The sequence below is a fragment of the Halichoeres trimaculatus genome, unplaced genomic scaffold (assembly GCF_033239565.1).
Source record: "Halichoeres trimaculatus isolate MK-OKI-2021-1 unplaced genomic scaffold, fHalTri1.1 fHalTri1_scaffold_14, whole genome shotgun sequence".
Classification (NCBI taxonomy): domain Eukaryota; kingdom Metazoa; phylum Chordata; class Actinopteri; order Labriformes; family Labridae; genus Halichoeres; species Halichoeres trimaculatus.
The window spans coordinates 17,002,735-17,024,871 of NW_027437192.1; the positions used below are offsets into that span (position 1 = coordinate 17,002,735).

General features: G+C 40.9%; 1 protein-coding gene across 2 annotated transcripts in view; it reads right to left on the bottom strand.

Annotated features, from left to right (window-relative positions):
* ctnnal1 (catenin (cadherin-associated protein), alpha-like 1) overlaps window positions 1–21,636 on the bottom strand; it is a 66,269-nt gene extending 44,633 nt beyond the window's left edge. The window contains exon 1 of one of the 2 annotated variants that reach the window (XM_074686684.1): window positions 21,223–21,636. In XM_074686684.1, coding sequence (XP_074542785.1) covers window positions 21,223–21,318 — 96 coding nt within the window. In that variant the 5' untranslated portion in view covers window positions 21,319–21,636. The remainder of the gene's footprint in view (window positions 1–21,222) is intronic. The other variant, XM_074686685.1, reaches the window with a different exon arrangement.
* Window positions 21,637–22,137: the final 501 nt, after the last annotated feature.

Below are 22,137 nucleotides of genomic sequence, written 5' to 3' on the forward strand. Positions count from 1 at the left end.
AAGTTTAAAGTAATGTGATCATCTATTGGCTTGCTCATGTGTATGCAGTACAGGGAAGGCAAAACAAGAGAGAGATTGTGGGGTTGGCCCGCACCGGACAAATACAATCAACCTAGCTCATATTTTCCAAGGGACCGTTTCCTGTCAAATAAACGACAAATATAAACCCACTTATTGCCTGGTTTTACAGCTTGGCATCGATCCCTGGTGCTCTGCCACAGTTCAAGTGACCATAGCCTCTCTGAAATCTCTCTGAAAGAGATGGATTCCCAAACAAGAAGGATGGAAACATGGCTTTCCAGATTACATATTTGTGATTGTTTCTCATGAAGAGGAGCATTCATCTCCAGGGGCTTGGCAAGCAGAACTGCTTACCATTCATGCGCCAAAGAGGAGTTAGCGTTTCAACTCAGGAAGTCAAAGCTGAAAGGGGAGCAGAGCAGGCTGTGCTTTACCTGGTACTCCATCAAGGCTGTCTGAAAATAATGGGAAATCTATCAAGTCCTAAGTGGGCCCAGTGAGGGTGCAGAGCAGAGAGATCGCCACAGATACGTTGACTTGAGCTAGTTGCAGTTTAGCGCATGACAAAGTTTCAAAGTGAAATCAAATCAGCCTTTATTTTAAAGTAATTCCCACAATACACTTCTGTTCCAGTGCCTTATCCCCCTGTGAGTCAAAGCTCTTCTTGATGTTTGAGTGGATGAATTACCCATTGGAAGGAAAAACACATTATGGGACCCTGGTGACTGGGTTTGTTAGTGCCCTGACAGTAACACATAATCTACAATGTAATCAGTCAGGCTGATATGAGGTGCAGGAAGCCCAGAGGAACCAGCAGCAGCTGATAAGAGAGAATGATAAACCTGGGGGAGAAAAACAGACAGACAGCTGCGATGGAGAGATAGGCAGGAGAGATGGCAGAGGGCACACAGTAAATAAGGAAAGAGGGTGGACAGCCAAGACACAACCAAGGAAAGACACAGAGGTAACAAGCAAAAAGAGTCTGTCCTAGCTCGTTGTGGCATCAACACTTCATAAGAAACTGCTCTCTTATACTGAGTATCAACACTGAGCAGCAATGGAACAGTGTGTGAAAGAGTGACCCCTGATTTAATGGTACCGACTAAGGGGGCAGACAAACACAACATGGCCAGGAGTCAATTTTTGCTCTCTTATTAACCAGCAGTCAAGGTTAACTGAGGTGGGAGAGGGAGCAAAGGGAATCAATGGCTTTTGTTCTCCTCAAACTTGTGTCGCAGTTCACAGCCGTTTTCTCTCCTTAAGAGCCTTTACAGTCACTGCAGGGAGAAAAGTGAATCAACAAATTTGATTACAAGTAATTTTATGTCCAAATTGAGTTATAAACCACAGAGTGGCCTTTCATGAGTGTGATTTCAAAGCAACATCTCATTAGATGACCCAGACCGTGGCTTGCAGCTGTGCCCTATGCAGCAATAGGATCAAAGTTGAGTCCCCTGTATGAATTTGAGAGACTGCCAAAAATCATGAATGAGGTACTTGAAGGACACTTCCATAAATATATGTTGTTGCTCTTTTGCTTTAACAGGTCTCCAGACTAACTTTTTGCATTGGTATTACTTCTGCTTCCTCAGGACATGGTTGTCTCCTCTGATTCTGAGTCAGGTGTTATCACAGAAGGACCAAGGCTTGGTATCTTACCAGGGACCCAGGGCTCTGTGTCTTGGCCAGATGATCTGTCACTAGTGAGGATAGATGGAATGACAGTAGCAGGGCTGGTTGTAACCATAGCTTTCTTAATGAAACACTTTCACTGTTCTTCCTCTCTTCATTTCCCTCATTTTGTTGTGTTTATTTTCTTTTTTTTCGGTTTCACTAAGGCAACTTTGGTGCCACAATTTTTAAAGACACAGGACAACAGCCAATCAAAGGCATAAAACTCGCCTGAGCTCTGTCTCTGATTGGTTAAGACCATGATTTGATCCTACCAAGAGTGTGAGTTACAGCCGCTGCCGCCACCCCACTGAGGAGCCAACTTTATACCCTTCCTTACTTAAAAAAAAAAAAAAAAAAAAAAAAAGAGAAGAAAAATAAACTTAACTTGCCAGGTCTTCAAAGTTAGATCTTTTGATTTCAACAAGACATCACATTTAAAAGTTGTTAACCCTGAATTGAGCCAAAATATTTCACCCAACTGTTTTACATCTTTGCACCAAGCTGACAGAGGCTACAGAGGCCACAGCTCAGTGTTTGCCACAAGTTTTCAGCTGCAGCAGTACAAAGCTGACCATTTTAACACTTTTCCCTCTTGTCTTTTGCAGATATCAGTGGTCAATGACCTGAACAATCTTAAACAATCTCTCTTCCTTCTTTGCTTGTCTCATGATGTGCAGGTGATCAGAGAGAAAATGCCCCATCAGCTTCTGTTAATACAATAATTAAAATGTGACCGCTCATCTGTAAAATGAACAACTCACACTGCCTGTTTAAAAGTTATGCCCTGGTAACCCAATCTCATTCCACATAATCCTAGTTCATTATTATGAAACCCTACACCATAATCAAGCATTATCCACACAAGTTATGTCCTGTTGTGAAAAACTGAAGTAAAATCAAACATTTTAAAGTGGGCTGGGTTATTTGAGTGTCTTCAAGATATGCCGCTGATTAATAATACTGTCAAAAGGATTAGAGACACAAAAAAACAACAGATGACAGCAGGTCAAACTACCTCTATATTCAGTAATCTTCGCATTATGGTGTCAGTGATGGTCTATATTAAAATTTCTGCCATTTTTTTTTTTTTTTTTACAATGTACAAGAGTTTTGAACCATCTACTCTCAAAAGCTCCTATCCGGGCAGATAATCTCAAAGTCCGCCAACAAAAAAGAAAAGAGCTTTTCTGCAACTGTTTTGAGCTACGGACGTTTTATAAAGGAGAATCTGTTGCAAGGTAAAAAAAAAATAAATCAATAACTCAAAAATGTTCCCTTGGAGTTTCATTAGTGCCGCCCCAGCCTATGTGCTGGAGATGTGCTAAACCTTGTCTTTCCAGTGTGTGTGGGTAGCAATAATAATGATGCACCTGGAATGGTGGGCTGAACAACGTCTCATTTTAAGTGTGTAACAAATACATTGCAGAGGCAGTGAATACCCAAATCATGCACCCTTCTGTAAGATGTTAAATACTGTGCCATGCTTAAAAACCCAAATTCTTTCAATAGGGGTTTGGTTGAGGTAGAGTTAACAGAAATCTAAGGTGTTATGAAACTCAAGAAATCTTAAGAAAAAAAATGTTACCAAAAAAAGACGTACTGACAACATCAGTTTTTTTTGGATCTCATTATTCTTTTCATGAATCTACCCACCATCAAACACAAAACAAGACAGCTAACCTGACAGCAGACATCTTTGATCTGAGCATCTTTTTGCAGCAAAAAAAAGAAAAAAGAAAACCCAGGATGTTATATCAAAGACATCTCTGGCCCTGGCAGCAGGGCAATGCAAATGAGATCCCACCCATTTGGAAATGTACACCGCATGCAGTAACACATTTCTCGGGGCAACACTGGTCTCTTTGTTCAGCAGAAATACCAGGTTACCTCACAGAGATGTGGCTTTCATACTTTAGCCTGGGCATAAATCTTTTACAAGGATACGGCAGTTGTTTAATTTGGCAAAGCAAGGTAACAAAGAAGCAAACAACAGAAGCGAAACTTTGAGACATTACATATTACATCTCCATGTGAGGTCTCAAATCTTAACATCACATTTAGCTGCTGGCAACATTCAGGGGAAGTTTTATTACTTCCACACAGAGCACACATCATCACAGAGTCTTCTGGATGATGAAGCAATATCCCATTTCCCCTTTTGAACTATGTCATATAAAATTAATGTATCTGTATTTATATATAAGGGCAGGGAGAGAGATGGGCAAGAGGAACAAACAAAAACTATTCACACAAGGTTTTACTTGCAGGCTTGGCCTGCTTTTAATGAACACAAAAAGACCAAAATTTGCAATTACTGAATAACTTTAACATGCAATTGTTTCAGAAGGAAGCTGGCTCTTTGTTTCGCTTCAAAGAGCAGACGAGGTCCAAAAAGTCAACCATGAAAAAGGATTCAGCCTTGGAGTTTAATGAGTTAGTACAGCCTCACCTTGCAAAACTGCGACCTTCAAAAGAAACAAGGATCAATTTGTAGAACCAAAAATAATAATTGAAAAAGGTTGGCAAAACCGTATTCTCTGAAAGCACTTGACCCTGTAAAGGAAAAACCAAGAGTACTGTCCCTACTTTGTTCTTGCTATTTAACATTGATTTTCCCTGCTGTATGATTTCTTTGTTGTTGAAATTTGATATGAAAGTACTTGACAAGGGCATCCTCTGAGGCTCTATTGTATTCTTCATTCTGCGCCTCAATTATTGGGTAGCCAAACCCAAACAGGCTTAACCCTCAATACACGTCTAGTCCTGTAGCCATTATCATGAACAGATGACACAATAGGACCAATCAATGCCAGTCAAGTCAATTTCAGCCTGTATCCTCAAAGCAACACCATCTCATGACAGACTCGGAGCATTGGAAGTGACTCATCTTTACAGGAGCTTTCTCAGCTAATACTGGGTTTTCTGTTCAGCTCAACACTGAACTCTTTCAACAGACAACCTCACTGTCATGTTTTATCTGTACACTCAAGTTTATCAATTTTTAACTCCATCAAGAGTTTCCTGGACTTTTAGACATTTGTAGCTGACAACTTTGTTAGTGTTTCAAATCATATGTGATAACTTTCATCTAAACCACTAAACTCAGTGAAGGATTCGAGACAGCTTTAGAGATACACATGCCTGCATCCCAAGCAATGAAAGCATGAGTGAAACTCAAATTTTTAACGTGATCATGATTTGTTATTTTTTTTACTGCATTACTTTTTTATTCCAGATGTCAACTGGAAAAATTTTAGTTGACTCTGGGTCATTTTAAATTCTTGACTTTTCAGGAGCAGCTCTTGTACCATCAGTTTTGTTTGTCTAACAGGCCTCAGACAGAATTACTTCAAAGGCGAAACTATGACATGAAAAAGTCAGCAAGGCCTCAGCGACCACAGAACACAGAGAGGCAAGATCCTGCAGCCAGTGCTCAAACAGCTCTTATCCCAGAGTTCCTTTCTTTAACGCAACACAGCGTGAAGACGACAGCCTGCTTCCACTACCCAAGGGTACGAACCCAACAACCGAGACGTTGGCGAGTCGCCCCCCTCAGGTCATCATCACACTGAGCCCTGTTTAATGACCGGGTAATTATACAAAGTCCTCAACAGGATAATCCTAACTGCTCGCCAACTCAGCCTGGAAAACATTCCATCAGTCATCATGATGGGTAATTACAAGTAATGGACAAATAATAGTGTGCGGCGAACAGTGTGTGAAAGTGGCTTAACCAGGCTCTGTGACAGCCTCCCACAGGCAGCGATAGCATGTTCTACAGAAATGAACACAAGGACTGCAGAGGCTGCTGGGGGGACTGTGACCCAATACACCTGATACAAAAGGGCTGGCTTGTCCAGAAGACAAAGACTTGTTTTCCTTGATTAAGAAGCAAAGTGACAAGGAAAATGGGCTTTTCTTCCAAACCCTCCCAGTGAGGCGCAAATACAAACACAAGGGTCCAATTTGAGAATAACAATAATTCTGGGCAATTGACCTCCAAGTTTCTTCCCCTCCTGCTTTCAGAGTCTGAATTTTTTCTCTCTTGGGGATAAAAGGAAAGAGACGGGAGGATAAGGTGTCAGGTGTGGAAGAAAGTCGCCTGCGAACCAACCCCCAAGTGAGACAAAACCTCACCCTAAGAAAGAAAAAAGACATTTCCAAGAATGTGATCTTGAAGTTTTGACACGAGAGAAAAAAAGGCTTTGAAAAGTGAATGACTGCATTAATAAATCAATAAAGTGTGCCAAACTAAACATCAAAACCTTGAATTCAGAAGGATAGCTGCTGAGAGGGATGATTCATTGATGAAAGCACTGAGCACAGAAGGCGAGTGAAGTTCAAGCCCTAAGGCAGAGGAAAGGAAGTAATCCATGCATACCAGCTAGTATAGAGCGCGTGAACGGCTTAACCTCTGAGGGTTCGACCTTTGACCCCAGCCGTGACACTCCTTTAAAGAATACATGGGCACATTTTTCAGACAGCACTCACAGCATACATATTGTAGGAGCTGGAAACATGAGACCTGGGAAGGAATGCAGCCCCCCTGACTTCAGGCGGATAATGGCCTGTGTTGTGACATACTGACTCTCTCGCACTCATTCATGGGGGTCTTAGGGAACATACTCTCACTACATTACGCATTTAATGTTTTTGGTACTCTACTCTATTTGAGCCTCGAAAACCATTAACTTAGGAGAAATAATCTTAATCTTCTTTCGATGCACAAGAGCGACTCAACCCAAACAGAAAAATAAAGAAACAAGCTCATTCAGGAACTGACACAACAAAATTAAGAAGTGGAGTTTTAAGTTGTTAGAGGCTCAGAGTCCTTCAGATAACAGACATGCCTTGGTGTCCAGAACAACCGCAACCTTATTTATAGAAGGTGAGTGACTTTAACTTATTTATAGGGGTTGGCAGTGTGGGGGTGTGTTAAGTGCTGTGTTTTACCGGCTGGCTGGTCTTCAAGCTGTCACCCACCGGCTCCAGTCACCCAGAAACAGAGACAAAATGAGAACACCTTCTCCTGTATTGATGGGGCTACATACTGGCTATTTTCAGCCTGCCCAACAGTGACAAGAATCACAAGGTTTGAACAGTTCTCACAGTTAATGTATCTGTAAGCCAACCCAGGAGTTGTTATAGTCCTGTTCTTTTGAGAGTGTATCAAAAGGGTTTAGTCGCCAGAACTTGTCCACTGTCCTTAACCTCACAACTGCCATCAACCAAGGAGGAGCCCAACTGACTTTAAAGATGGGGTCTGCAGGAATTTTCGTTACTTGTTAGTAAACACTACATTCAAACTGGGCCCCTCCTCTTTGGATCAGTGCCAGCTGTAGCACACACCCACTGCCTCTGAACATGACCATGCACCTGACTTGGCATGTTAGCACAAGCTAATCACAGGTATTTGACACATACCTGGTTAGCAGAAAGCCAACTCCAATGCACTGTCCTGTACTACTCTCCAAGTGCCCAAAACAAGTGAAAGTCCATTTCCACCTTCATTTAGGAAAAAATGTTAATATGTTTGGTATTTTGTTTCACTTTGGTTGTTTTTCTTCCTCTGTGCCACGTCCACCATCAAAGCTGCTCTGATTAGCTTTCGCTTGGGATCATTAACACGCACAGGGCACTCTGTGATTGGCTGATGTAGCCTAGCTCACTCTACCAAGAAACGTCCCGATACAATCAAAACATCAACATACAGGCTGAGGAGAGAGCTGAGGCAGACACAGACACTGACACACATGTACAGATTATTAGCAGGATTACTCCTGTTAAAATTGACATTTTATTATTTTAGGGAAATCCTGCAGACTCTACCTTTAAGAAAAGTTACAGGTGGGCCATGAGAAGGCTCGGTCATTTCTGGGTTTTGGGACTCTTACCTGCAGTACTTCATATTTCTGCTTGGTCAACATTATTCATGTTGACCAAATAATTTCCCAGTGCAAATTGGTTTCTTAAATTGGAAAATTAAAGAGAACTTGTGGCATATTTTTCTTCACATAGACTGACCACTTATTTACCAGTGACAATTTTTGAGTACAAAACCGATTTTCCTATAGCAGTGCACCATGTCTGTGAAGTTTTATCATTGTCACGTTGAATTGATTTAGAGCTAAGACTTTTTTGTGTTCAAGATCCTATCTTCTTTCAACAAACTGTCTCTGCTTCCAAAAACATTTCCCCTGAAGATATGTGACGCTCCAACAAAGGATGATTAAATTCCCATCATCTTGATCACTCTCAGGCATTCTGTGTCAAAGAAAAGGACAGCCAAATCTGGCTCGGCTGGTTGTGTGCTGTGCCCATTACTGTTCTTTGGAGGAGATGCAGGACTGAGGATTACATCTCAGTTTACAGCACTGAAAAAAAAAACGGTAAAAGGTCCTTTGAGAAATGTTAAGACTGAACTTTTCAGCTCTCTGTGCTACTCTAACCCTCAGGCTAAGTTTTCATAGGCCTGCCAAATTAATGAGGTGACACAAGGACACTATTCTCTCTGGGGAGATTGGGATTAAACGTGAGAAAACAGGGGGCTAAGTGAAGAGAGAGATTGGGAGAAACCAAACACAAGACTCCAGACAGAGTGTGAAAGAGCAGGAGTTAGGTGTGTGACAGGAAAACAGAATCAGGAAATTGGGCAGAGCAAGAGGAGGTTTGGAAGGCATACAAACAAGGTGCTATAGCATCTCACATACTGATATTTCCTCTCAGCAACATCTCTAAACCTGTTTCTGAGATAACAGCCTTTTGGGGTAGTATAGAAACAATTAATTTACATTCATTGTACCACTGGAAGAAGGTTGGGTGACACAGTACTGTTAAATATTTGAAAGTTCTTGATATTCAGAATAAGAAAAGAGATAAGGAAACATTTGGTATTCTGTGTTCCTGGTGTCCTTCACACTCTTTGTTCTGTCATGTCAAACTTCATCTCTTTAAAAGAACTCATTATCGTGAGGGGAGAAGTTCAAAGACGCTCGAAAAAAGTAATTAACACATACAAGAAGACAGCAGGATTCCTCTGTCATACAGGCAGGGATGTTGTTGCTGGAGAGGCAGAGAAGATGAAAGTCATGATGACTTGATGCTTTCAGATATCAGATATTTCTATATGATTTACCTTAAAAGATAATAATTAGACATTTAGGCTTAATACTTCATATAAAATTCAAACTATAGGCAAAGAACTGTGTTTTTTTTAGCATCATCCAGATACTCTAATCCACAGATTCCAAACCTTGTTCCCATCTATTCCAAAAATCTATCTTTTTGTGACTTTGAAATGTTGCTTTTTCCTTTATGAATTATTGATGCTGTGGTAGGCCAGTGGGAGTTAGGAAGTTCTCCTCATAGGATCATGAAATTGATTTATAAAGTAAGGGTATGGCCTATCACATGGAGCAGAGGTTTTGAAAGTGTTGTGTTTGCCTCCCCAGGGGGGAGTGAAAGAGGCGGAGGAAGGGACGGGGGGAAAAGATACTGCCTGACCTGAAATACAAGTGAGGTTCTTTAAGGTGAAAAACCCCCTAGCGGCAAAATGTCACAACTAGTGAGGAATATATACTCCCGGTAAGTCATAACTCAGTTAAATAGGATTACACAGACATTTATCTTTCTACTATTTTTAGATGTATTTTTTTTCTGAGGATGTCATTGTTTCTGATGTCTATGGTCTAATGTATTTGTATAAGAGTTCAAGCAGCAACCTCTGGTGTTAAAAATGAAGAGTAAGAAAAGCAAAAAACTGCTAATCCTGAAATTTCTACTTGAGGCGGACAACAAAAACTCGGGTAGATCTATTTTTTAATCACCATTTTTAGTTTTGAGTTGACTGAAAAACTTCTGCGTTGTACCTCCCAAAGTGTCACCTCTCTATCCTTTTCTAGGTTGATCAAAGTCAGGTTGAGTCAAAATGTCCAGTATGAAAACCATCATTTTTGGCTTCATAATACCTCTTTGGTGGTCTTCGATTAACACCACTAAGACTACTTGTTTTATAAAGTCTATGGTATAAATAGACTGAAATTAAAAGAACACATAAATATACAGCTAGGGAGTTTCAAGGAGGACATAGTCTTCTAAATCTGGACTGGGAGGGGAAAAGCAACCCCAAAATTTATTGGCTATATTCCAGTGACTCTGTTGGAACACTTTTTGGGCTTTCCAGTGTAACCAGCATTTGGTGAAAGACTTCACCGAGGAGTTCCTGTCCCCTGCCCTGCTCTTTGTTTACAGTTCAACTATCAACTAGCTCAGAGGAAACATGCAGGAGATTTAGCTACACTTGCGGGAGTGAGGTTGGACAGTTTAAATGGTTGTCAGTTGACCAAAGGTGGGGTCAAGGATTGCCTTACAGTCGGTTGCTCTTGGTCTCTCTGTCTCCCGGCATCAGACCAATGCTTGCTGTAACACATAAAATAGAACATGTCAAGATAGTTTGGTACATCAACCCTAAGCCCCACTGAACATGTCTTTTTTTAAAAAACCCTCTCTCAACTGGCAATGTTTCCTGTCCTCTCCAGCACTCCTAGAGCTTCCCCCATCAAGGCATACACTCAATATTGTCAACAACTCTCCTAGTCAATGTCATGTTCAAAGGACTGGAATAATCACTCCCCCGTGCCAAGAAACTGCCGGCAGATAGGGATACAAACAGCCGCCTGCCAAATACTGTTCTGTTTACCTGTGGTTGTCCAGGCAGCAGACAATATAGATACGTCGTCTGATATCTCTGGCAATACATGACAAGACGAGTGGGAGGGTACATGCCTACAAGATTTCAGTAAGTGGGCTGTCCTTTCACACTCATCAGTCTCTCTCGTCCTGAAAGCAGCTTGAGTGCCTCATGTTTGTGTCCATCTTTATATCTCTGTTGGTAGGGATCTAGATAAAGAAATAAGGTACAACCCTTTAACATTTCTGGACTGTTCATGCTACCTTATCAAATCAGATATACTCTGTGTTCATTACATTTATGTTAGTCACAAACATCTACACAAGCTCTTACAGGGAATCTGTTGTGCAGTTTCCCCCGAAGTTCACAGATGGCCTCTGTGTGACTGCAGAGTAATTAATGTCAATAACTTTGTCCTTGTCTGTGCGTCTGGGCGTGAATTCATGCATCTGTTTCAATCCACAGGGTGCTCCCAGTTAGGCTGGACAACACAAAACACCACGCTACATTAAGCACCACATCCCTGCTGATAGAGATTTCTTCCTGAGTGCTAACACTTATGAGACATCCCATTACTATCTCACAGCCATCATAAACTAAGATTATACTGTAAATACAGGCTGGTAATGGGCTACACAGCCACTTGATACTAAACAAGAATGCTAAGCCTCTAATAGCTCTTGCAGGCCTCTTGGGACCCTTTGAGTTTAAAGGCAGAGTTACATCTGTTAAAACGGGCAGTTAAAATTAATTGAATTGAATTCTTGCAGATAAAAGACTTTAGTTCTTTATGTAAGACAACTTCTTTAGAGGGATCCCAACAATGGAAAACGCAAACCTGGCAAATTAGACAAACTTTCTGTGCAACCAAGAAGCACTTAAGGACAGACTTTTCTCTCAAGAAGAGAGTCTGAAAATGCTTTCCACTTTCAGTTGACTCACAATATTGCCACTTTGAGGTCCTCTGCTAATGGAAAGGATGTTTAATCAATATGTTAGCAACCTCCCAGCTAAACTTATTTGTAAGCCAGAAGTAGACGCTTTCCTTTAGTCAATTAGAAGTGGCTATCACTATTAGCTACTGCCTTCAGATAACTTCAATGTCAGAGGGTGAGATAGCTTTTTTCACCATTAAGTTAACAGTGCTGTTCCTTCCAGGTGATGGATCCCTTTAGACTGGGTTATTTAGAGGTTTCAGGGGCCAGCACACACATAAACAAACAAAAAACTACGCATCATTCTCCACGGGTAGTATATCAGCAGGGGAGAGGTCAATGGACCCACGTGTGAGACGGACCCTTTTATCGGCACTTAAAGAGAACAGCGATCTGTAATAACTCCCCTGATAGCAATAGAGAGAAGAGTGTAAGAGGGAGGGCAAGGGGGGAAGCACTGCTCATAAAAGTCTGGCACATGTGTGACTTTATTTATGTGTGTATGTGCCAAGGAGATGAAAAGTCAAATGAGGGACAGCAAAGGTTGGCGGTTTAAGTGAGTATAATCATGAAAAATTGTCAAAGGTAGCTGGCTAATACAACCACACTAATAAAAAACAGGGGGGTGTTAAAGTGGAATTACATCTCATTTCAGTTTAATGACACCGGGCTGTTGACTGACTGTGCGTACTACCTACCAATGAGCAGGAATATAGCCTTAGATCCTCATTTACACAACAATAATGTGAGTCAGGCTCACCATGATTCATATATTTGATGCTTGAACCTGAGGGGATCTGCAGAACAAAGCACTTAACCGCACACTCTGCCTGTTTCAAACTCTGCCCTTTTGCACATGGACTGCACTCCTGAAAATGTCCTGACATTTCCTAGGGGAGGGCTACATGTGAGAACGCGCATGTCAAATTCTGTTGGCCAAGACTTAAACTGGCTTTAACTGCCCAGCCCTGGAGGACAAAGTCTATTTAATGTCTGATTGAGCCTGTTTGTGTTGTGTATTGTTGTCCACTCTTGTATTTGTGTTGGCATGTCTATATCTATTTAATAGTAAGACTTGACTTGTGTGATACAACAACTGATATGTAGAGGATAAATACCACTATCACAACTGAGTAAATACAGTGCTCCAGTTTGACTCACCATGTCACCACTTTATGACTCTGTGCAGTGGCGTTGACAACATGAATGAGAGGATCATAAATAGAAAAGGTTGACAGCTACATAATCCCAGAGCAAGATGACCAAGTGTAGAGAAGCTGTGAAAAGAAGCTAAGAAATGCACAAGTCACTTCAAAACCAAAGACCAAAGAGTGAAAGCTCTTTTTGCTGAGATGAGAAGGAAAGTGGTGGATACACTCGTATCTGCAGAGGGAGTTTTACTCACCAATGATGCGTGGACTGTACTGTCTGTGGAGTCATAACTACTGCCCAGGCAATAAGTGGGAAGTGCATCCCTTCCTGCTACAGAGTTAGCATGTTGTACTGTGCTCTTACAGCAGAAGTTTCCATTCAGGCTCAGGAGTAATGGGAGCTATTAGACAGTCCACTTTGTGTTTCAATGTGTAAGTAAACAGGTTTACAAAAAACAAGCTAGTTGTGTTTGTTAAAGCACTATCATGATTTATGTCATGTGTCATACAGACCAGTTAACTGTTTGACAACAGTTACGTAGGCGCACATTTTGGCAACAGAAGTACTGCGGAGTACTATGGTTTTTCAAGCAACATAAGGGTGATAACTAGGGATGGCCAGATACCGATACCAGGTATCAGTATCTGGCTGATACCAGCCTTTTTTCAAGGTATCGGTACTCGAGAAGGCTGTAGATACTAGCAGCAGATACTATAGGCAAAAAATATCTTATGTCGAGCAAGTCCTCCTTGCCACTAGATGCTACTAATTGCTGGGGTTTAACGCCACTGCAAATGTGCACCAGGTCCTTTCCAGACAATGTGAATGAACCAGGAAGAGTTAACAGTTAAAAAACTTTTTTTATTTTGCACTTTAATTTTCTTTAAAAAATACTTAAACTCTGACAGTTTTTATATTATCATTTTTTTCAATATTGATGAAAAAATTTCTAAACTCAGAGAGGGTTGTTTGTGTTTTATTTGGACTTAATGGCAGAGTGATTGTGCTGTTTTTCATCAAAATGATCTGACACTGTTAATTGAAATTTTATGTATCAAAAGTGCAAGTAGTATCGGTGAGTACTCAAGAAGGAGTACTCGTACTGGTATCGGTCTGCATAAAAAGTGGTATCGAACATCCCTAGTTATAACCACCAAAAATGGCATTTTTTACCTAAATAACACTGATTTGACAGATGGTAAAAGACTCAGGTTCATGAGAAATCAGTGAGTGGATGGAAGTCATCAACAAGTGGACAGGCACCCAGAGCTTGTGAATGCATGACCCATTGACACTTATCAGACTGTGAAATATAAAGACATGAAATTGTGCCAATAAACCAGAAACCCTCCAAAATCAAAAAGAGCACACAGACAGCCGAGTATGAAACCAGAAAACTATGTCCAGATAGAGAACTGCACCAGATATATCAGAATATTAATGGTTTGTATTTTAACATTACTTATAAGAACAGTTAATAGTTTAATAATATGCCATAGTTTTACTTTGAACATAAAACCTGTTTCTGTTGTTCCCTCCATATTGAGTCCATGTTTGGTCATGACCTCAGCCCAAAACCAACTTTTTCATCAAGTACACCAAGTAAAAACTGGATTAAGAATATCAGCAGTCTACCCAGGTGTCAACCCTTGCCTAAGACAAAAACAGGTTTCCCAGTGCATGAGCTCATCTAGAAAACCATCCAACCTGGGAGGCAAGATCTGAATTTGTCTGGACGTGGCTGTCCAAAGTTTTCCTGTGAAAACCGCTTTAAAAAGAGAGACAGATGCTGCATAAGCATGAATGAGTTTAAGTCAGTAGAGCTGCATGTGAAAAAGCACATGCTGAAACAAAAGTACAGCAGACACTAAGTCGACTTGCTTTTTCTCGTTACTGTGTTGAATATCTGCACCTTTCCTTTCCAGTTGCATCACAGAGGTGCATACTTTAAACACTGCAAAACCAATCTAAAATATTGTTTTCCTTGTCCAACCAACAAGGTGTTATACTGTGAGCTGAATGATTTATATCCACAAGTCCCCTCCTTTCAAGCACAAACAAACCAAGTGATTACACCAGTAGAAATACAGAATGATGAAGTTACTTATGAAAAATTGCCTCTTTTAAGCTTTTTTTTCTCCACAGGCATAGGATACTACAAGATAAGCTGCTGTTAGTTTGTTTCTTGGTACTCAGCAGGTTTTGGATCTGGATTCATGAAACTACTTGGGGGGTTTTTACTTAAACTGAATTAGCCGCAGAGGTTTCTTGTTCAGACCAGGCTAAAACACCAAATAAAAACATGGGGGATTGCAGTTTGACGTTAAAAACCTGTGACTGTCTAATTCTCTTGAGTGAGGCTTTAGGGTCCTTCAGGGATGCCAGCCAAGACACCACTAACTGAATCTTAGTAGCAGTTAAAGTCATCAAGTTGTATAAGTAAGCTAAAAAAAACATGGAAAAGTGACTCAAAACTACAGGACAGAAATCAACAAGGAGACATTTGATGTCCCTTTAACTGTCAGCACTGATAGAAGTCTTTGTTAAACATTCATCCTCTGGGTAAAATATGAGTCATATAGGCTGATGTGGGAGTTTAAAATAGCAAGTGACAAAGTTTTAAAATTTTCATTATCTGATATGAAGTGATTTGACAGACTAAATCCTGATAGTTGACAGTGCACACGTGAAAATCTTCCACATATGATAGCAAACAGGAAATAGGGGCCTCATGGGTTTGGTCAGGCCTGCAGTGGAAATGTGTTATCAGACACATTGTTGCTCTGCTGAGGCGTCAAAGGGGTGCGGGCTGATAAAGTGACATGGTGGCAGCAAACAGTGCAAAAAATTCCGGTTGATTAACACAAAACCTTGAACAGCACTAAAGATTGATTAAGATTCTGTCGTCTGTAGGCAAACAATCACACACACACACCCATGAGACCACACTGGAATCCCCCTCCCTGTTTCCACATACACAAAGTAAAGGCTCACTTTGTATCATTCCCAGGAGACTGGTGTATTTTTTGTATGAGTGTGTATGCAGACGCACACATACTTGTGCGGCACTGTAATCCTCATGTGGTTTCACCTTCATGCCACGGACTCATTTGTCTTCATTATCATCATACGGCTAGGGGAGGCAGATCTGTTCGGGCTGGTGGCAACAGTAATGCCTCTCTGTCTGAGTATAAAGAACAACTTCACTACCTGGACGTTTGTCATGTCACGCCATCACAGGACCAGGAACATTAGGAGGGAAATAGTGCCTTGTACCTCCATAAAACTCCATTTCCAATATTTCCATGAAGAGGGATGAAAGTTTGACTGATGGTGATCGTGCTTACCGAGCTGTTCAGTGGGGGAAAGTGTTTATGGAGCGCATTTTGTCAGCATTTTGTTTAATGAGGAATTTATGTGACAAAATGCTAATGCTCTGAGCAAATCACATCCTCAAAACTGCCACTGAGCCTTTGTCGAAAAATAAATACGCCATTTCAATCCAGTTTGTCTGCAAAACATGAACATGGAAGCGTTTTTTTTAAACATATTTCTTTTTAGGACATCAGAGGAAAAAAAACTGCAAGCACCACAGAACTCCTAGAAGCATGACAAAGTCGACACTAACAAACTTGGACAAAAAACGGATTTTCCAGGCCCAATTATAGTGGAAAATCTCTTAAGAAACTCCAGGCTTAGCCCTGCAGAAAAATGATGAAGCCGCATAGCTTTGTAATCACAAGGCCAGTGTGTCACAAGTGCTTAAATGTTCAGTGATCTGATCAAAGTCTTAAATTATTACTCCTTCGCCCTTGTTTGTTCCCACACATCTTTACCTCAAAACAACACCCCCTACGCTTTGCCGGCTCGAGGACCACCACGTCCAAGCCCAGACAGAGCTGGTGTGTTTTTATAGGAACACACCTCAATTATAAAAACCCAGGAACTAGACTGTTATTTCACTAATCACCACATCATAACAAGAATAAAATGTTGAGGAAAAAAGGAACCAGATTATTGCTAATTGCCTTCCAGCTGTCTACATAACACATCACAGGTAGGAAACAGGCAACAACATTCACTTAGTTTCCCTCCTCTCTGTGTGACGCCTATTACATTTCTGACCACCACCAGAGCAATTCATTACCCCTCACCATGCTCCTCACAATGAAAATCCATTGGTATGGAGATGGCTGTGGCGTAAAAAAGGTGGAGAAGAGCACATTAGTGAATTCCAAGCAGAGGCAAGCGCTTCTGTTAAATGAGGTAAGAGCTCCTTCTGTTTAGTAAATGGTTGAGATGACGGAGATGCAGCTGGAAACATCCAGGTGGCCACATTATAAAACATATTCGGATGCAATTTAAATCGCAAAAACTCTGATTAGTGCATGCATGAGGACTCAAGTAGACAGGTGAACATACAAGCATAGAAAGAAAGAGGTGGGTGGGACTGTGCTCAACGTATACGTACATTTGTGTGTGTGCGTAAGTAGTGCAAAGCAGGGAGACTCCCAAGCCTATAATTACACCCTGGTGGGAGTGAAGCTGATAACAGAGGCCTGAGGATATCAGCGTCATAGGAAGGAGAGGACAGGGGAAGAGAAAGGAGGGAAGAAGGAGAGGAAGAGATGCAAAATAAAAGAAGGGAATACTGGTGCACCACATGATCCCTTATCACCATATCAAACACTGGCTTTTCCTACCAACACTGCTTTTTTCATTTCCTCCTTGATGGCTATCTAATGACCCCCTCATCACATGGTTATACATACACAGCAAAACACAAACACACAAACATGCAAGTACAAAGCTCCTTTCAAAGTAAAGCTGCACAGCGCAGCCCACACAGTCACTGCATTTACACTGGCTCTATTAATAATAATTCAATTATAGCCCCTGCTACTCAATACCTATTCTCTGAACAGTTTCATAAGCCCCTCAGCTTAACCGAGTTACTTTACTCACATTACGGCGCCAATTTAAGTACCTGAGTTGGGTTTCACAATAGTCTTTGAAGGAAGTATAGTTTACCGTACAGATTTCTTATGGATATTTGAGGCTGTTCATATGCTTCAGGCATGTTAATACAAGGCAGCAGTGTCCCTCAACTTCCCCCTCATTTCCCTCTGGATATTAGGTCAATGTACCTACACTCCTGCTTCTTTAATTCAAGCACACATAAAACATAGGAAGTGAGATACAAGACATAAATTGAGCTGATAACAGACAGGCCGACAGTGAGCCAGACAGATAAACTAGTATCAGCTTACAATGTTACCCATTATGCGTGTTTTTTCTTTACTGTTAGAGTACTTATTTTAGACACAAAATTTTCAAAAAACTTGAGTCAATCAAGGATTTGGGTCATTGGGTTATTTTTCTTGCAGCGAATGCTTTGGTTTGGACCTAATATGTCTCAAAACCTGATTTTTTTTGTTTTTAGTTTTGTCGCACACAATTAAGATTTTCAGGGTTCAGGGTTCATTTTAATTACAATTTTCTGATGAGATATACCAGAAAATGTGCATGAAAGTCAAAACTGATCACTATTTATCACAGCTAAGTCTGTAGGTTAACAGTTTGAAATTTGTGCAGGTCAGGAGGTCCTGGAGATAATTTAGTACTTTTGCATTCACTTCCTGATTCAAAACTGTCCTTTAAATGTGACGTCACAGAGGAGAGTTGTGCTGATTCTGCCTCTGTTGAAGGTTAATAAACATGGATCAAACTGTTGCTTCTGTCAGTGAAATGGAAGGAAATCTGTATTCTTAAACATATGATGGTCCTCAGGTTGACTGGTGTTAGCTAGCCTATGTGAAGCCTAATGCTATGTTCGCATCAGCATATTTAAAGTTTGAAATCAGGTACATTGACTTAAAAATTCAGAAGTGGTTCTAATCTTCCTGCTGAAAATGGGCACCACAGATGATGGTGTTTTTTTGAGACCAATGCTGAAATAAAGTCCCATCTCTACACCTGCACATAACAAACCCAAGCACAAACACTAACTCCATTTTTCTTCTTAATGAGCATAGAGTACACTTGATGTCCTGTTAAGCTAGTACTCCTGCAAACTTAGTATTTAACCATCTCACTGAATGGTCAAATTAAATAAAATACACTGGAAGAAACAAAAAAACAACCAGAAACAGCTGCTCTCACCCACTTTATTCTATCATGCATGTTGGATCAAAGCCGAGTCAGAGAACGCGAGTCCCCTTTGCTGCATCATATGACAGAATGTCGAAAAAAGAGCATTTTACAATTTTACTGACAGCAGCCACTTCTTCCTTTATATGTGTGTTTTTTTGTGTTGTATAGCATATAAAAGCAATGAATGACTTATTCTACAGTCATCATCATATATTGTTAAGTTTTAATTTACCAAAAAAAATAACCTGCAAAGTGGTCTTTAAGTGGTTATGCTGGTTTAACCAGTTACAACTTTATTTCCAGTTTCTAGAAAGGAACACAACAGAGTTATCTTATCTTATTGGCAATGAAAATCAGGTAATTATCAGGATATTTGTAAAATGAAATAAAAAGATATCATGCATCTTTTTTCAAGAATATAAAAACCATGAAACAGGCATAAAAACACAAATGGGGGCAAATTAAACCGTGAAGTTGTAACTCAATTTTATGGTAATTGCCCTTTTTGCTTCCATTACTGAGCATAAATGTAATCTTGTACTTGACTGAAGTCTTTCTGAAACAGATCTTTAAAAAGAAAACCCATGTGTTACAATCCTTTTTAAATCCAACTTAATAATTTTGCCACATATGTTTGCTGTCTTATTAAGAGAGTCTACAAAAATTCTCATTCAAAAAGCTATAACTACAAGGTTTAATATTTTTGAAGAGCAGTGGCTCAGCACCCAAGAAGCAGTACATCAGTTCTCATCCACTGCTTTTATTGACTCAAAACATGTTGGTGCATACTTACAGCCCTAAGTGATCCATGTCACTCAATTGGCCAGAAAGAGCTCTCAGCATGTGAAACTACTGGAGCGTCAGCACCAAGTCAGTGACAGGGTGGACGTCTTTCTGATGACATCACAACAAGACTGTCAAAAAACACATTGCATATAGAGATAACAGTCCTTGCAAATGTTGTTTCTTTCAGCAGTGCAGTGCTCTGTTGCTATGGGGACATGCCTCACACTGCGAGAAAAAAAAAAGAAAGTTAGGAGAGATTGTCCTTGAGGCCCACTATTCAAACTGTGGACTTTAATATGCTGAAAGCTGTTACAGTGTACAGCACACTCTTCTATGCTATAGACTGGAGCTCAGCCAGTCCTCAGCGGGCAGGAGGGCACCGTAAGTTTGCTGCAGCGTAAATATTATAAAGATAACATAGAGTGCAGCAGAGTTACTGAAAGCTTTTTTTCCCCACAGTATCTCAGCAGTACTTATTACAGTAACTGTTGTATGCATCACAAGTAAAACCTTGCCTGAATGAAGTCCTCCACTCTCATCTAAACTTGCTTTTTAATGTATTACAAACAACTGAAACTCAAACCAACCTTAAAAAGACAGCGATCATTGGAAGTGCATCACCAGATGGATGTTTCTGATAAGAGACCCGTGATCATTCAATACAGGGTTACCTAATATCGTTCAAAATGTGCTTTTACAATGAGAGGGGAGGAGGCAGGCTTTCAGCTTTCAAAGGGGGAAGGACAGTTCCTTTCACATCCACCGTCTTTTTCTGGAAACAACAGAGTATTCACAAGTCCCTTTATCCCCCGTACAGAAAAGGGAAGTTAGCATTTACAAGACTGGTGTTGGTCATTTCCCCATTCAGGAGATGCAGCCCACCTCCCTTTCAGCAGTGACATGCTGAAGAAAAACAGTGGGGGATAGTCATGCTCATGTTAGAAGCATAGAGATCTTAAATCGAGTTATCCAATGTTGATCCAAACAACCATTAACTAAAACAGACACAGCTACTGGGAGGTAGCTTTGGGGCCTATGATAAAATGAGTAATTAACTCACTGACCTAAACTCCACACTTTTAAAGCTGGGAAAGGAAAAAAAAAAGAAGCTACTGCTTCTAAAGTACCAGTGAGGAGTTGTTGAAAGAGTGCAGTGGCCTTAAGTGGGTCTTTCATCTTCTTCTGTTTATTGAAAAACAAAACACGTGCCTTAAAGTGGCCCATTTACAGAAGTGGGAGTAGCACACACAAAACATTGTAGGGGAAACTTTCCCGTCCCACTTCAGCTGCATTTTCTCACAGATAAGTGTGTGAGGGCTTGCATTAGATTTTCTGGTAATTTCCAGCCAAACGAGGGATTAAAATCACACATTTGATCGTTTCTGGATGGCTGGTCCACTTCTCCAAATGCTTCCTGTGCTAAGCAATTGCATGAACTGCAAGTTCTGCCTAACAACAGGGAAAAAATGCTTTTGTATCTAATTCAAGCTGTCTTATTGAATTACATGATGAAGTGCGTGCTTTTTGTTGCTTACAATTGAAGTAAGTCACTTACAAGGACGTTAGCGGTTGCCAGTGCTATTACATCACTGACATAAGTAACACCAACAACAAGTTTTGGTGAATTCTTCGCACGTGAGACAGACTTTGACCATAGCACGCGACGGAAACATGCAGTCCCAGGTAAACAGAAAAGTTAGCCTCCTGCGGCTGAAGGGGGCTGCTGTAGGGAGGCTAAAGTGCGTTTTAAAAGTACATTTCAGCCAGAAATATCAGTCTAATGTAGCGCTGTGTAATGTATGGAGTACTCACCTGCGATACTAAAGGAATAAGCGTCTGCTCCACCGAGCGAGTTTTGATTTCCAGCCCGGAATCAAAGTTACTGTTGCCGCACGGAGATGAAGCCATTCCCGCCGAGCTCTCTCTCCCTGCCTGCCTGAAACACAATGCTCGGAGTTCACCGCGAGCCCTTTTCTTTTGGCTGTCTCGCGGCTGCAAACTAGTGTAACGGACTTGCTGTTACACACCGTGGTTCCTCACTCTGTTACACAGTCGTCATCGAGTGGTTTTCCACTCTCACTGCGCGCTGTTTTAATCCACTCCGGCTCGTTGGTTGTGCCGCTGCGCCCGCTAATGTCCATGTAGTTTACTCAACAACGTAAGGGAGCGGACTGCAGCACACCACTGTGGGCAACCACACACACATTTACACACACTCACATACGTACCACAGCACGCACACACCTTCACCGCTGGCTGCCTAGGTACAAGTATGGCTTTACTCCACTTAGTTTATTATCTATATTCTAAATGCATGTAACTTTTAGTATAATGTACCTACTCATTTAACTTAATAACTGTGCATTTCAAATGCCAAAAATGAGTGAGTTGGGCAAATCAGCTGATAGATGAAGAATATGTTAGGCTGTTAGGTGCAGCAACAACAACAAAGCATTTAGTTCTCTATTGGACTTCCCAATTCAAAATCATCACCCATTCATACAGAATTCAGAACATCTTACATACACAACTATTTAGATCTCAAACATTCATGTTCCATCTGCACAGATTGCACTGAATCATATTGATTGGTCTTTCTAGATTAAAACATTCATAAGTCCCATGCAGATTTCAGAGGACTTTGCATCTAGTGCCCATACAGAGAGGGAGTGAGAGAGAGGAGTGATGCTTTTCTGGCTGCACAGCTCTGGTTTGATCCTTGAGACA